The sequence below is a fragment of the Artemia franciscana genome, chromosome 9 (assembly GCF_032884065.1).
Source record: "Artemia franciscana chromosome 9, ASM3288406v1, whole genome shotgun sequence".
NCBI lineage: Eukaryota > Metazoa > Arthropoda > Branchiopoda > Anostraca > Artemiidae > Artemia > Artemia franciscana.
In genome coordinates this window covers 348,569-366,295 of record NC_088871.1, presented here as the reverse complement: position 1 = coordinate 366,295, position 17,727 = coordinate 348,569, and the positions used below count along the sequence as shown (strand labels likewise).

The 17,727-nt window shown below is 32.6% G+C and overlaps 1 protein-coding gene across 5 annotated transcripts in view; it reads left to right on the top strand.

Moving 5' to 3' along the window:
* Window positions 1-17,727, top strand: part of LOC136030850 (potassium voltage-gated channel subfamily KQT member 4-like) — a 317,182-nt gene that overhangs the window by 204,061 nt on the left and 95,394 nt on the right. For all 5 annotated transcript variants that reach the window (XM_065709896.1, XM_065709898.1, XM_065709895.1 and 2 more), the window contains 2 exons: window positions 10,972-11,117; window positions 17,492-17,562. In XM_065709896.1, coding sequence (XP_065565968.1) covers window positions 10,972-11,117; window positions 17,492-17,562 — 217 coding nt within the window. The remainder of the gene's footprint in view (window positions 1-10,971; window positions 11,118-17,491; window positions 17,563-17,727) is intronic.

The following is a 17,727-nucleotide window of genomic DNA, read 5'->3' as shown; positions in this document are numbered from 1 at the left end:
ACCACTTGGTCAATACAATCACCCTGGGGAAAAAAAAATAAACACGCATCCGTGATCTGTCTTCTGGCAAAAAATAAAAAGTTCCACATTTTTGTACAAAGGAGCTTGAAAATTCTACATTAGGGTTATCTAATACGCTGAATCTGATGATGTGATTTATGAGTTGAAACTTAAATTGTGATTTAAGTTTCCATGACTTTCAGGAGGGGTTTTCTCCTATTTTATAAAATAAGGCAAATCTTCTCAGGCTCGTAACTTTTTATGGGTATAACTAAACTTGATGAAACTCGTATATTTAAAATCAGCATTAAAATGAAATTCTTTTGATGTAACTATTGGGGTCAAAATTTCGTTTTTTTAGAGTTTCGGTTGCTATTGAGCCGGGTCGCTCCTTACCACAGTTCGTTACCACGAACTGTTTGAAAACGTGGAATGTTTTATTTTTTGCCAGAAGAAAGATCACGGATGCGAGATTTTTCAGTCTAGCCTCACAATGTTTGTAATTAGTAATCAATTTACTGAAAGGAATATTAGGTATCACATATAAATTGGGGTTGCAATATTAAAATTAAGCATCGCAGTATCAGTGTCTGGGAACAGGAATTAGTAAAGCTGGAAACAGAAGGGTCTTTCAATTCAGCTTACTTCAATTCAGTTAGGTCAAACAGTTTGTGGTTACGAACTGTAAGTAAGGAGTGACACCAAAAGAATTGTATTTTTACGCTGATATCTAAATTTCATCAAGTTTAGCCTCAATATTACCAATCAAAAATAACGAGCCTGAGAATATTTACCTTATTTTTGAAAAAAGGGGGAAACACCCCAAAGTCATAGAATCTTAATGAAAATCGTACTGTCAGATTTAAGGTAACAGAGAACCCCGCTGCAGAGGTTTCAACATCCTATCTATAAAAATGTGGAATTTTGTATTTTTGCCAGAAGAAAGACTACGGATGCGTGTTTATTTGTTTTCGTTTTTTCTTCTTTTTTGTTTTTTTCTTAGCAGGGGTAATCCTATTGACCGAGGGGTCCTAGAATATTATGAGAGGGCTCATTCAAGCAGAAATTAAAAGCTTTAGTGCCCTTTATAATTAGCCAAGAAATTGAAGGGCAACTAACACCCTCCCCCCTGCTCAATTCTTCCCAGAGTCCTTCGATCAAAATTTTGTGAGAGCCATTTTGTTCAGCATAGCCAAAAACCAAATAATTTTGTCTTTGAGGATGACTTAATCTCCCAAAGTCCTCGGAAGAAGGGCTGCAAGTTGTGAACTTTGCCCATTGTTTACATATAGTAGTGGTTATTGAGAAGTATAGAGACGTTTTCAGAAGAATTATTATGGGGGGTGGGGGAAGAAGGTTACTTAGGAGGATCTTTCCAAGGGAGAATTTTTCACGGGGGAAGGGAATTTTCCGTGAAGGGGTGCCGGATTTCCCAGCATTATTTAAAAAACGATCAGAAACTAAATAAAAACAAGTTTTTTCAAGTGAAAGTAAGGAGTAACAATAAAACTTAAAACGAACAAAAAATATTACGTATATTCTCCCCTCGTCACTCTTTACGCTAAATTTCTTAGTACTTTCGAAAGAGCCATTTATTCCAATTAAAATTTTTATTGTTTTAAAAAGTAGAGTTGTAACAAAGAGTCAAAATTTAGCGTAAAGAGCGAGGCGTCGAGGAGGATATAGTCCCTTTAAAAGACGGAATAATTTCTGTTCGGTTTAAGCTTTAATGTCGCTCCTTACTTTTAGTTAGAAAAACATGTTTTTTTTTGTTTTTTTTTTTATTTAATTACCTACAAGAGGAGACAGCCCGCACTGAGTACTGCAACAACTTTATAAAACGCTGTGCCTTCAATTAAAACGGTTTTCGGAGAGAGGTAGTCCTTAACTGCCCGTTTATCGATTTCTTTAGAAGAATAATCAGCACACACAATTTTAGGAAAAATATTTAATTAAATGGTTGACTAATGTCACATCAGACCCTGAGTATTTAGTAGCCTAGAACCCCTAAAATTGTAATTACCAAAACAAATGGTATTTTTTCAGATTTTATGGAGGGTCTTAAGCCCGTAGCCCCCACAAATACAGTCGTGATTATCCAATTTAATGTTACTATGCTAATGCATATACTTTTTTCAGTTTGACCAATCAATAAAATGTATTTTTAATATTCGAATTTTCAATATATGAGAAACGTCAAAAGAAAAGCTCCTTAACGAGATTGGAGATTTATAACTTAAGAATATTACTATTTTAAATAATTTTTATTCTTTTGGAAATAGCACCAGTTAGGTGTACATTTTTATTAATATTGCCCTATTATGTGTTAATTCGCTTATGTAGTCATTTTTCGACAACCTTCAGCAACGGATTGAACTTGTTCATTTAACACCAAAGGTAACATAATATCCAGATTAAGCACCAGTCGCATTTTATCAATAAAATCTTCAACATACAAATTTAAATTTATGGTTTTAAACATAATTTAAATTTTAAATTTTATACATACTAATTTTATTAAATTTTATTTTAAAAATAAAATTCTAAACGTATTATTGATTTTAAACATATTCAGTTTGAATTTTAAATTAAATTTTAAATTAAATTTTAAATTAAACTTTAAATTAAATTTTTAAATTAAATTTTAAACATACAAATTATTAAATTTTAAACATACAAATTTTAAATTTTATAACATACAATTTTAAACATATTTTATGAAATTTTAAACATACAAATTACACGATTATTTTTATCCTATTAAGTAAATTTCGCATTTTTAACTAAGATGTTATTTTTATCAGATTAAATTACACAATTTTTATGTCATAAATTTTTCTCCCAGGAACGTCAATTTATAACACTTAATAAAATGGATCATTTTGTTGGGTCACTTCCATCTTTTGGTAAGTGAAGGTGGCAGGGTGAGATGTTTATAAATATCACATTCAATTTCTTGACATCGATGAGCAACAATTTTTTTTTCCGATGACGAAAGCGCTAAATTAAGACTTAAACACAGTGCAAATTACCTTTTACTACTTATTTTTACTTAGTGATCGAAACTAATGTATTTTTATCCTTATCACTTTAAGAAAAGAGTAATTTATTTCATTATGGTTTAAAATAGTTTTGTTTCATAAAGGAAAAATATAATTTTGGGCCCATTTCCTTGATTGCCCTTTTATTAAAAGTGACATATGTTCATTTTGCTGAAAAGAGTTTTTGGAATTAATACAAGCTCTAGGTTTCAAAGGGCTAAAAATAAAACTGAAGAACAGTTTCTTGGTCTTGAACACCACGTTGCTCATTTTTTTTAGAATTAGTTGTAGTGGTCTTTTACGATTGTAGTAGTCTTGTTTGAAACTGTTTTCGTACAGAAAGTGTGCTGCTTTTATATTTCTTTTGTCTAGGAGTTCCTATCCTAAGATATGATGAGTTCAGACACACAGTAAAAAAAAAAAAAAAAAAAATAAAAAAAAAACAATCCAGCCTCTAAATGCAGTTTTGGTCCTAGGAAGCATTCTTCTCGACCTTTCCTTTTCAAGTAGCTGAAATTTGTTTCTTGCAATGTTTTTATATCTTCTCATAGTTAATTATTATGTTACATTAAATATGTCAATTAGCTTCTAATAATCCCACGTTCACAACTAGCTTGTATTTTCTTTAATCAGTTAGCTTCTAATAACCTCATCATCATTATTTTGCTATTGGTATCATCTATTATATTTTATTTGATATTATATTTTACTATATAATATAAATAATATATTTATTTACTTAAAATAATTTACCTACTTAAAATAATTTACTATGATATAAATAATGATGATGAGGTTATTAGAAGCTAACTGATTAAAGAAAATACAAGCTAGTTGTGAACGTGGGATTATTAGAAGCTAATTGACATATTTAATGTAACATAATAATTAACTATGAGAAGATATAAAAACATTGCAAGAAACAAATTTCAGCTACTACACCTCATCATTATTACATTATCTTTGTTATTATTATTACTATAATGAATGGAGTCAGGAAACTGAGTCAATGCTATGTGAATGAATTTAAATCATATGTAATATTATAATTTTTCATTCTGGATAGAAATTTTGACTTTGAGATTTCCTTTTTTTCTTACAATATTTCGGATATTAAAAAGGCTTCTTCTATTGCATCTTAAGTAGACTGCAATAAAAAATATTTTATATGAACTGTTTCTATGGTCATAACATAGGAAGAGAAAACAACCAACTTTATTTGTTTTTATTTGAAAATTAATTAAATATTAAATTAATTAATTAATTAATTTAAATGAAAATTAATTAATTAATTAAATATTAATCCTTTTTTTGGTGGCCAAGCACTTATTTCTATCGGCTGGGGGAGCTTTTTTCTATCTGTTGAAACTAGCCATATGAAACCGTTTTACAAGGTAAAAGGTAAAAAGGTAAAGGATACGGCATTAGACTTAACAGTCCCTACCGGCGGTGCTGATCTCCGTTTCTTGGCCCTTCAGTCAGGAAGTACAATGGGGGGTTGGGGCCAACCATCCTGTGCTTTCGCACACCTTTCCTGTTTACCTTCCCCAGATTTCTCCAGATACCCATTTAGAGCTGGATCGACTCTGGCTAAGCTTACAGAGTCACGCCACTGACCCCGTCCCCAACTGAACAACTGGGTACACTGGGATTCGGACCCGCTTCCTCTCAGACAAAGGATCCTGAATCCAACTGACTATAATTACAATACCCAGTGTTTAAGAACATGATTTCATCAATTTTGACTTAGTTCTACTAATTTTTTCCTGTTCTTAATTTCTTAGAGACAATTGTCTTGGGAGATAAATTTATAGTATCTAATAATACTGTGAGCAATTTAGTTTCCCTCTCTTCTACAGAAATGAGGATCGTAATTCTACTTTAGAACACTTCAGTAATCTGTTAAATAATTTTCTAAGATCAATCATTTTAAGGGTAAAGAGGAGAGAGAGAAAAACAAATATTAGTTACTCGGGATTTGAGCTAGTAGGTGTACTAATCCTTTTTGTTTTCATTGCTCTTCATTGTTTTGCAAAAGGGAACAATCTTATTTTATAATTATGAAAGTAATTTAAATTTTAATAACAAGATTAACGCTACCTTATGGTTGTTTATTTAATTTTTTTATTACCTAAGTAATCATATAATAATAACAAGGAATGAGATGGTAAAAGGAAGGAAAGGGTACAAGTAGAGTCAAAAAGAAAGATTAAAGCAGTTTTAATTACTCAACCTCATGGGTAGAACACCTTTAAGATTTAAATTTCTAATAAAATGGATTAATAAATCAAACTCCATCAGGAGGAGATATAAGCTTGCTAATATAATCAAAATAGTGTTTACTCTAAATCCTAGTAGAACAGCACTTTATAAGACCCGAACACAGGTATTACTGACGATTATTATTATCATTACCATTATTATTATTATCAATATTATTGTTGTTGTTTTTTCGTTCAAACTACACAATAGCCAAATACGTAGAGCAACATTTAAAAATACGACCAGAAATAGAGACATATAGAGTAAAACATAAGCAAAATATAAAAATAAAAAATAATCGACAAACAATAGAAGGCGAAAAAACAAAGATAAAATGAGGTAAAAATAGTTATGAAACAAAACTCACAACTTAAAGAACCTAATTAGATAGTGATGCTGAGAAATCCGGAGACAAGCTACAGTTAAGAGATTTCTGTGTTGTAATTCAAGGTTTGCTCTAATATCAGGAACGTCTATCTAAATTATTCTCTGTTAACACCTTACTTATTTACTTAGTTAGTTAAAACGAGGCACATGCTGTTCAGCTCAACTCGGTATCAAGAAGTTTAAGACGTATGTTTTTTATCAATGTGGAAACATATAGATTTTGTTCACATATTTACACCAGCCGTTGGCTGCTAATCCTTTTCGACATCCTTATATTGCTAGTGACCATCAGGCATTGCCGGTCAATCATGTCAATCTGACGATCTTTCTCTACCTCAAGCGAACAGATCTCACAGCCATTTAACAAAATTGAACACCCGCATGCTGTGTAGATCATGATTTTCACTACGAGGTTTGTTGCCCTTCTTGTTCATTGTAGTCTGTGGAGCTGGCCGAAGACGGCCCAGGCTTTGCTAATCTTCCTTTGAACCTCACTAAAAGCTCCAGAATTAGCATCTATCGATGAACCCAGATAATCAAACTCTTCCACCTTCTGAATCGGGCTCTCCATTGAGATATACTCTTTTCTTTGGTTGAAAAATAGCTTGTCTTTGGGATACTAATCACAAGTCCTGTCTTACTAGCACTGTTCAGTACTCTTTCCATTATATTTTGCGCTTTCTTGTTGTTGTCTACTAGTAGAGTGCCATTATCAGCATATTCAGTATCAGCAATGGTTTCTTGTGCTGAGATGGCGACATCATCATCTTCTTTCATTTTTTTTTTGTATTCCAGTCAATAATATAGTTGAAAAGAATTGACGATGCGGGAAATCTTGGGAGATCACATATGCTATTTCAAACAGTCCTGTTTGCTCATCATATGGCTGTAAGCTAGTCAAGGTATTCTCATAGTGTGACCTTAGCAGGTCGATTATTTTTATTCGATAGCCAATATCCGTCAAATCTGTGTATGAAATGTAGTTGAAGAAGAAGGCACAGGGTAAAGATATGATTTACACATCCCATTCCAAGGCAAAAACCTGCCTGATTCCTCCTTGTTTGTTGCTCTCGTTCTTTAAAAAGTGTTTTAGTATACCAATTACAAAATCTTCTCAGCTATGTCTGTTTTTGAGGCTCTCTAGCTTTATTTTACAATCTCATTCATCTCTTTTCTTGAATATAGGAATTATAGCAGCGTTACGCCGATCATGGGACACATAATCAGAGCCCAGACTTTGCTAAGTAGGTTTGTTAAGGCCTTAACCAGCACCGAGACTACTTTGTATATTTCTGCCAGTGGGGCGTCCCCACCTGCATTCCTTATGTGAGAGACTTCATGGCTTTTCTGAAATTACTCTATTGAAGCTGGAGATACATCGCAAGGATAATGCTGCACAGGTGATGGGTTTACAGGCTGCACATTTTGACTAGGCTAGACGGAGGAAATTTGGGATGTAGCCAGGATTTTCCTGTTTAACAAATCCTTAGAATATTCTTTTCACCAGTTCATGCCTTCTATTCCTCCTGTGATGATACCTCATCTGATCTTTGTATATTTTCTGTGAGGGTATCTTTGTTCTCTTCCAAGTTCAGCTTCCTGAGGAGTACATATTGTTTACTGGTTCTACCTCTAGTTGCATCCTCTGTCTACATCAAACGATGCTAAATAACCAACTAAAACCAGTAGAACAAAGTTAAAATACTGGAAATCTTGTTAGTAATGATTATATGTGATAATGTGTAGCAACAGACTCTCATAATTACTCTCTCATTGCCACATGGTATATCAGACATTCTTGAAAGTACATTTCTATTCAAAACTCTTTTTTTCAAAATAGGAATCCTCAAAATTAAATCTATTAAAATTAAATAGTATCTATTGAAACTAAGACATGTTTTTTTTTGTGTAAATCCAGATTTTTGGAACAGAAAAATAAAAAAGTTTGGCGACAGTCAATCTTAGTACCAGAATGTTGCCCAGAAATGTCGACGCATGGACCATTGTTGTGAAAAACATTTTTAGTTCACAGAGACAAGACTTTTGTTAATAATGGTTTGCTCTCAAATATTTAGCTCACTGAAAATGGACAAAATATATTGTTGGACCTGTTGTCGTACAAGCTTTGTTTGTATCCACAAGTTTGACTATAATTTTTCCTGTTGGTGAGTTGCCAAGTTTCTCAATCAACATTAAGAGTATGCAGTCCAGATTATTACTGGAAAACAGCTGAAATGTCACTAAGATCCTTATAGAGATAATAGTGCATTTTGCAGTAGATTTTATAGTCTTTTTGGTGTTGAGTCCTCTTATGTTTTGGTGTTTTGTTGTTGAATTGTTTTTAAGATAACAATTTTGAACTAAAAGTTTGTAGGTTTTCTGTGCATTTTTTGCCGACATGCTTGAGTTTGACGTGATTTTGTCTTCAGACTGATATTTTAGCAAGGCAATGATTTTCGATTGTTTGTAACTGAAGTGGATGTAAGCCCCATGTCTGCAAAACTTAACTAGTATATTTATCCCAAATAGCTTTTTTTCTATTTTGATATAAGAGTCTCATTGAGAACATACTTCTGTAAAATGCCAGAGGGGTTCTTGGTTTTTAGGTTCCTCTTTCATCATAAGTTCTGCTCCTTATCCTTACCCCTCAAAAGGGAACCTCGTGCTAGCCTAAGCACTACCTCTTACAAGTTCAAGAAACCGGAGCCATAATTGAGAACAAGCTTTTAGGATATCCTTAAGTAGTGGCACCATCATTTAAATATTGTTTAAACACTAAAACAGCCATCAATTTGGATTTTGAGCTAGATTTTCTGGGAGGTGGAACAAAGATTAAAGGTATCATAAGCTCTGCTCTTTGTGCTATCCCTCGAAATGAAATCCCTACTCTGCAATCTCATACTAGCATAAATATTAGCCTCTTACAAGTTCAAGAAACCGGAGCCATAATTGAGGACACGCTTGTAGGATATCCTCAAGTAGTGGCAACATCATTTAATTATGGCCCAAACACCAAAACAGCCCTCAATTTGGACTTTGAGTTAGATTTTCTGGGTGGTGGAACAAAGATTAAAGTGTAAAAAGATGGAATGAAGGAGGGGCTTTAAAACAGTTCGGGAAGTAGAAGTTGGAAAGTTTAAAAATGATGTCAATCAACCTTTATCCTGACTAGAATAGTTCCACCTCATTTAGAAACTAGCTAAAATCCCTGACACATTGTGCATGAAGCAAAGAACGTTCTTAATCTCACATAAAAACCTTATTTGTTGTACCGTGCTCAGCCAAAAAAAATTTGTATGATTAAAGGGTCTCTTATAATACCCATTGAAAGAGAGTGTATTTAGCAGATTTCACCCCCGAATGAGATTAAGGAATCATCCTTACTTATAAATCATCTCCAATTTCAATAAAATAAAGTTAATCGTTTAGATTGTTACATAGACAGAATAGTTTTCAGTTACCGTTCATTAGCTTAAGCAAACAGTTTTTATGAATTATCGTACTCAGGGATGATTCAGTGATGTAATGAAAGTCCTTTGGAGGAAAGAATCGTATGCCCCTCCCGAATAAAAGTATTAATTTGTAAAAAAAATCGGAAATTTTTGTATTCATAGATTATTAAGATAGCTAAGAAATAGTTATATTTTTCCACTTCGAATGTCTTCTTGCATCTTACCATAAAGTTGGTTTCCATTGCAGTTCTTTACTCCAAACCCCTCCCCCTGCCAATGGTCAAATATATACCGGAAATTGTATGCATTCAATGAATTTTTCATATATTTATTGCGTATCCAATCGCTTATAAAAGTCATGTATGTAAAATTCATTGTGTATATGTTACAGTGAATGTCTAGAATCTGTTTAGTGTCGATACTCACCGGTAAATATACGAGTTTCCACTTTCTCTCCTTGGATTTTATTAGCTTTGCAAATCAGCTTTTCATTCTTATGCAAGTTATGATGATAAAACTTAAAGTTAGGTTAGATTATGTTAGTTTAGGTTAGGTCAAATTTGGTTATAAATTTGGGTTAAAAACCTAAGCTAACCTAGCTCAACCTAACCTAACCTGTCATCATCAAACCTTGCATTAAACTGAAAAGGCGACTGATAACGCCGACTAAGTCCCAGGAGGAAGAAGGTATTTCGGACATTTACCGGTGAATTTCGAATATTCTCTGCAATACATATACAATTTGGGGCATACATTTGACCATAAGGTGGGGAGAGTTGGTGGGCAAAGTATTTGTGACGGAAACAAATTTTAAGCTAAGATTCAGGGTGGCCATCTAAACGGAAAAGTAAGTCTATATCTTAGCCATCTATGTAAGGTGTGAATCGAAAGTTTACCAAAAAATCCTTGCTGCGACCATAGTGGCTCCAAAAAGACCTCTTACACAATTGTACCATCTTCTACCAAAATCAGTTTGGCTTCTCCCAAAATGAAATGCATTTAAAGGCTTTTTTAAATTTTCAAGTTTTTATAGTTTTACAACCTTCCCACTTATGGAAGTTATTATTATTTTTCTTAGCTATTCAAATTTGGCCTTTCAAGTTGAGATGAAAACAAAAATTTTCCAGCTTCGGTAAAATGTTTAATACCGTCTATAGACTACGGTACCTATATATTTATTACTTCTTTTTTGCACTTCGCACTTTTGCCACTTGTGTCATTTTGCTTTAGATCCTTGCCATCAAAACTCTTTTTTCAATCACTTTTAGTAAGGTTTTCATGCATTTTTATTTTGTTACATTTTAGAGTTATAATTTCTCGTTATAATTTATGTATTCATAATAGTTGTAATTAAATATTATCTATCGCTCTGATAAAATTTTAACAAAAACAATTAAAAACGAACAAAAGACTTTTCCAAAGAATAAATACTAACATCTACTAGTCATACATAACATTTTAGTCGTCAAATGGGAGGGGTATTCTTAAGTGATTTTGTTACTTATACAAATCTTGAATATAAATTTACATGATAGAAAATAAGAAATTTTATTTTTTCTTAAATACACTAACCTCTGATTTGCTGCAATTCCGTATCATTTTTAAGCCTATGAATATGTCTCATTCTTTTTATGGAAGGGGGATGGAAAAATACTATCAGTAAAAGTTAGCAAAATTTTCTTTCATAAAGGACAACATTTCTTAACTTCATCATGCCTCTGTGAAAGTTAAGAACATTTCACCATCGTTTTATAAATTTCACTAATATAATTTTAAATAAAATTAATATAATTGAAAAATTAATATACACACAAAAACTTCTCTTTCAGGTTTAAGCACAATACATCTTTTGTAACTAGGCTACCCACTATAAGAAGAAAAAATCTACAGTCCCCCGGTTACAAAAGTCGATTGACAAATACAGATACAAGTAGATCTGACATAAGCGACTACCATGAATCAAGAGGTTCATCAGGTAAATTTCTTATCGATAATGATATATATATATATATATATATATATATATATATATATATATATATATATATATATATATATATATATATATATATGTACATAAAAAAACTAAAAAAACTAAAAAAAGGTAAAAAGAAAAAAATAAAAAGAAAAAAATTAAAAAGCTAAAAAAGGTAAAAACCAAAAAAAAAACTAAAAAGAAAAAAAAGGAAAAAAACAAAAAAGTCATTTCATCATATACCAATTCAAAAACAAATGTATATACAGACGGGACACCGGGATACAAATGACGACCGGGACCAGGTTCGAACCTTGGCTTTAGCATTAATACAAAAGAAGAAAAAAATAAAAAAGGTAAAAACTACAAAAAAAACTAAAAAGAAAATACTAAAAAAACTAAAAAAGGTAAAAACTAAAAAAAAGGTAAAAAACTAAAAACTAAAAAAGAAAAAAAACTGAAAAATAAAGGAGAAAAAGAAAACTGAAAAAAATAAAAATAAAAAAACTAAAAAGGTAAAAACTACAAAAAAACTAAAAAGAAAAAAGAAAAAAAAAGAAAAAAAAGAAAGAAGCTAAAAAAAAGGTAAAAACCAAAAAAAAAACTAAAAAGAAAAAAAAGGAAAAAAACAAAAAATTTATTTCATCATAAACCAACTTAAAAACGAATGTATATACAGACCGGGACACCGGGATACAAATGACAATCGGGACACAGGGAATATAAATGACGACCGGGAAAATTAAAAAAAAGGTAAAAAACTAAAAACTAAAAAAGAAAAAAGAAAAAAACTGAAAAATAAAGGAGAAAAAGAAAACTAAAAAAATTAAAATAAAAATAAAAAAAAAATAAAAAAGGTAAAAACTACAAAAAAAACTAAAAAGAAAAAAGAAAAAACTAAAGAAGCTAAAAAAAAGGTAAAAACCAAAAAAAAAACTAAAAAGAAAAAAGGAAAATAACAAAAATTTATTTCATCATAAACCAATTCAAAAACGAATGTATATACAGACCGGGACACCGGGATACAAATGACGATCGGGACACAGGGAATATAAATGACGACCGGGAAAATCAAAGAGATATTACAGACTGGGACACCGGGACACAAATGACGACCGGGACACAGGGAATATAATTTTTATAATGACGACCGGGACGCAGGGAACATAAATGACGACCGGAACACTCAAAGAGAAATTACTGACTGGGACACCGGGACACAATTCACGACCGAGACACAGGGAATATAAATGACGACCGGAACATATATATATATATACTTGCTGTTGGGGTGGCGCTTCGCGCCACCCCAACACCTAGTTAGTGGGGCGCTTCGCGCCCCCCCAAGCCCCCCCGCGCGCGTAAGTCGTTACGCGCCATATTAGTTACGCGCCATTGTAGTTGTGTCCCTGTGTCCCACCTGTGAATAGAGATAGATATAAATATATGTTTTTAACTACGTAAAACATGCGAATATACAACATTCTTCGCTGTCCCATTGTCTGTGCATATAAATAGATTGTCAGGTTTACTGACTCTTGAACATGCAACATATAATTGTCCATGGGAAAAACAATCCGTATTCAGATCTATACCTCATTATTCTAATGATGTGTCCCTGTGTCCCGGTCGTCATTTATATTCCCTGTGTCCCGGTCGTCATTTGTGTCCCGGTGTCCCAGTTTGTAATTTCTCTTTCAGTGTCCCGGTCGTCATTTATATTCCCTGTGTCCCGGTGTCCCGGTCGTCATTTGTGTCCCGGTGTCCCAGTCTGTAATTTCTATTCGAACAATCCCTGTGTCCCGGTCGTCATTTATATATCCCGCCTGTGCCCCCGGCGTCCCCGTTGTAGTTGTGTCCCTATGTCCCGGTCGTCATTTATATTCCCTGTGTCCCGGTCGTGATTTGTGTCCGGGTGTCCCAGTCTGTAATTTCTCTTTGAGGTTCCCGGTCGTCACTTATATTCCCTCTGTCTCGGTCTAATGACGTCACCGTCAAAGCAAAAATGACGACAACTAATTTCATGACGTCAGTCAACACAGAAACATGACGTCACCTGATCCACAGACAGACAGACAGACAACTTATTTTTATATATATAGATATATATATATATATATATATATATTATATATATATATATATATATATATATATATATATATATATATATATATATATGTATATATATATATATATATTTTAAATAGTTAAGAACTACAAATTCAATGTTATGTTAAGCTAATACCTAAAATTGAGTGAGTTTCGAAAGGAAGTGCATGGAGAGTGTAGAATTGATAAAACGATGGCTGGTGAATATAGGGAGTGATGAGTGTTTAATTCTTAATTGTCTAGGACAATTTCTGAGGCAGAGAAACCGATATTTTAATTCTTCATTTCATATTGGCATGGTTATAGGGTATGTTATTAAACTGTTAAAACTTATTAAAACCATTGTTATCATTATTATTCAGAAGAAATAAATTGGTAATTTGACTGTCTGATATCAACAATCTCACTTGTAGGCCTACTTGCATCAGAAAGTGAACTCTTCATCTGTCTTACTACCAAGGCCATTCTTTGCCAGTGGACATGATTCTGTTTGCAAAGTTGCCATTGAAAGTGTCAACAAGCTAATTTTCTATTTTCCTACAGCACGTGTGAGACATCACTTTTCTTAATAAGGAGATTCAAAACTACATTTAAAAGAGTAGGAAACTATAACTTCTAATGTAAAAATAAAAAAAAACTTCAAATTAATATTCAATTACTAAAACCTCCAGGGCGAAAGTTTAATTCGGAGCCATCTGGCTACGCAGTAGGGAGAATTTAAAAAACAGAAAACAAATCTTTTTCACTACCACCTGCCAAGTTTCACACGTTCCAAAACTTATGATTTTTTTTTAATAATAAAGAGGTTATCACCTCTCACAAAAACAATTATAAATATTCCTTCAAAGTTTAAAAAACTGAAGGCAAATAGCTCACGTTGAATGGGTGGATATTGCATAAGCCTTCTAGAGATTTTCTTCTCTTCTCCATTTTTTGAGAAGAACCAGCATCGTCCGTGGATTCACTGTCGTCAGTACTGAAAACGCTTTGTAAAGTAAATTTCTGATCAACCTAGAATTTAGCTGCCATGCCAGATACTTATCTATCAAAGAGCTCTACCAACAATATCTAAGCGAGATATAACCCACGAGTAGGCTCTCTTTCCCTTGGGCGTTCTACCCAAGACCTGAGCTAACGAATCCTGAGTTCTTCGACTTTTCATATATACTACTTATCCGCCAGTACGACTATCAAAACATGAAAAATATGCAGTTCAGATTTGAAATATTTAAATAAAGAAACATCAATGCTCTGTAATGAGTAAAACTATTGAAAATCCTTAAAAAAATTTTTACGGAAACTTTATAAAATAATAGCTACCACTAAAAAGATTCTGAGCACCTAGATTTATGAACCTAGCCACTATTTTTATCCGTTATAATTTAAAGCCATTTAGATCTCATTGATCCGCAAAGTTTAATCCTAAACTATGTCTATGTACAATATGCATTTAATTTTAATCCTTCGATACATTTCTAAGCAAAATATAGCACTTTTAATGGCATTATAAAAGTGGACTTGTCATTCTTGATTTTAACATACCACACAAACATCCTAGAGGTGACATAGACTGATACTGAATGTGTTGTAGTTTGCCTTGAAATAGTGTGAGCACTTACTGAAGGAAAAATGGCAAGTTGAGGCCTCATCTTCTTCTTCTAGAAAAGAACCCTCAGTTTCTCCAGCAAACAAAACACACCGAAAATTTCTATCGGTGTAAGGTCTGCCAATTTATGGATCAATCCTATTTGGTAAGCATAATATGGTAACGAAAGAAAACCATTCTTTTGTTTACATTTATCCCTCTTTTGGTGACAAGAAGAAAGAAATCGTCTAAATGCGGTACATAAAAAAGAGAAGCATCCCTCACTGAAAGATAAATGAGTTATATAGGGAAAATGAATTTTCTAGTAAAGGTTTCTCAGCTGGTTACTTTTGTAAAGCATATCTAATCATCTCGTGTAAGGCTAACTGACTATTGGGCCAAAATATATAGGTATTTTTCTATGAGCGAAGGGTGAAAGTAAAATAATTGAACCTCAACTTTTCTAACAAGAGCCAGTCAGTTTTTCTAAAGGCTTATTTAATTTCTAATTAAAGATAGAAAGCAAAAGGAATTTTCTTTCAATGGCTTTCAGTCTAATTACTTTGCAATGAAAATATTAATGAAATTTGCTTATCTCCAGCATCAGTAGAGCAAGCACTTCTTTTTTAGTGCATAAAAGAGAAGTTCTAATGTGACTTATATCCCATTTTGTAAAGCACGATTCTGATTCATGTCTAGAAAGACCTGTATGACTTTAAACATGTCTGGCCAGACATCTATGTCCTAGCAGGACCGTTCATACAGAAAATGCAGTGCTATTGCCGTGTAGGATATTGCCGTGTATGACATGTCCGGCCAGACATCTATGTCCTAGCAGGACCCGTTCATACAGAAAATGCAGTGCTATTGCCGTGTATGATATTGCCGTGTATGACATGTCTGGCCAGACATCTATGTCCTAGCAGGACCCGTTCACACAGAAAATGCAGTGCTATTGCCGTGTATGATACAGACAAGCATAATGTCTAGAACTATATGAATAAGATTTGAAATGATGCTAATAAAGAAGCTGCTTCTCTTCCTATGCTCATCGTATAAGTTTAAAGTACTGAGAGTGAAAATACGGTTTCATTGCTTGAATTAAGTGAGAGAATAATTTACACAACCGTATTAAATCTTAAAAATCAGGAAAAATCATGAATTCAATTTTTAATGAAAAAGGCCTCCACTTACATTTTTCCAGTTTTTTTTAGTAATGGTATAAAATAAAAAAAAGTAGATAACTTCGAAGACCATACTGCCTTTTCATGACGAAAGACGAAAAAAAAGAGAAGTAGTTTAAAAATGAAAAATATATAGCTAAAAACATAATATGACATCAAATAGCTTAAGAGGGTATAGATTTCTTTTGAATTTGTAGGTGCCTTTGGAAATGGGTAGATTATCAATGTTTAAATTTTTACAGACAAAAAAAAAGGAGTCAAACTTAACTAATTAGCTATACCTACTAATTTTTACACTTCATCTGGAAACACTGATAAAAATATGTTGCTGCCCTAAAAACTTCGTAATTTGAAAAAAAAGCAAAATATTAGAAAATCATGGCTATTAGGTATATAACAGACCTAACAGACAGGTATGAAAAGATGTTTTTAAGGGGAAATGTTTTTATTTTGATTTCTTTGGTACTTAAAGGGGCGTGTACGTGTCCCTCCTCTGTCCATCCTCATGTCTGATTGAGTACTTGGCCAAAAATCCATTCTTAGTCACACAATTCTAGCTGGTCCTGTATGTGAATGTCACTAAACATGGGCAGACTTAAGGTATGAACAGATCTAAGATATTTTTTTAAGGGGAAATGTTTTTATTTTCATTTCTTTGGTACTTAAAGGGGCATTTACGTATCGCTCCTCTTTTCACCTTCATGTCTGATTAAGTTCTTGGCCAGATATCTGTGTTTAGTAATACAATTCTAGCTGGTTCTGTAGGTGAACGCCTTTATTAGGACGACATCTTTTATTGGGAGTAAATTTTTCAGTTACTCTAGCTTAAAGATTATCAAATAATTTCTTAGACCTCACTGTCTTACCATTTTTGATTGAAATGATAACGTACAAAAAGCAAATAATATTTTTAAAGAAAGCTAACCCGTTTTAAATACATTTTCATTTTCGGTTGCCAAAGATAATCAAATATCTTTTGGTCTATACAAGCAATATCCTTTGGGTAAAATTTGGATTATCAAATAATTTCTTGGAGCTCACTGTCCTAACATTTTTGATTGAAATGATAATATACAAAATACAAGTAATATTTTTTGAAGAGAGCTAACCGGTTTTAAATATATTTTCATTTCGGTTGTCAAAGATAATCGAATATCTTTTAGTATATACAAGCAATATTCTTTGGGTAAAACTTACAATTTCCTTAAGATTTTTCTTTGTCATTAAAATCATCTTACCAACAGCTTAAAGTGTCACTCTTCTGTAAAATGTTAAAGAATGGTAAATATGGTAAAAACGGTAAGAAATGGGAAACCCTATTATGTTTCTGGGCACAAAACTTTTTGTGAATTTGGGAGCGTAATGTACCATTGCGTGACTCGTGTGACTTAATTATAGTAGTTTTTTCTTCTTTTTAGATGAAGTAGTTTATAGTATTTATAGTAAATAAAGTAGTTTGTAGAAGAATTATAGTAGTTTTTCTTCTCTTTCAGATGAAGAAGATGAACCGCGGTTAACACAGCTAACAGAAACGCACAAAGTAGCAATAAGAGCAATAAGAAAGGTAAATAGACTTGTGTTCATTTATTCGGTAATTTATTAGGAATGAATTCGCAAAATTCATCTCATAAATATAGGAGACAATCTGCAATATGGTTTGAAACGAAGTTACCCAAACTTCATACCATGGATTTAAATATTCTCCGAGGCCTAACGTTCACCGTCATAC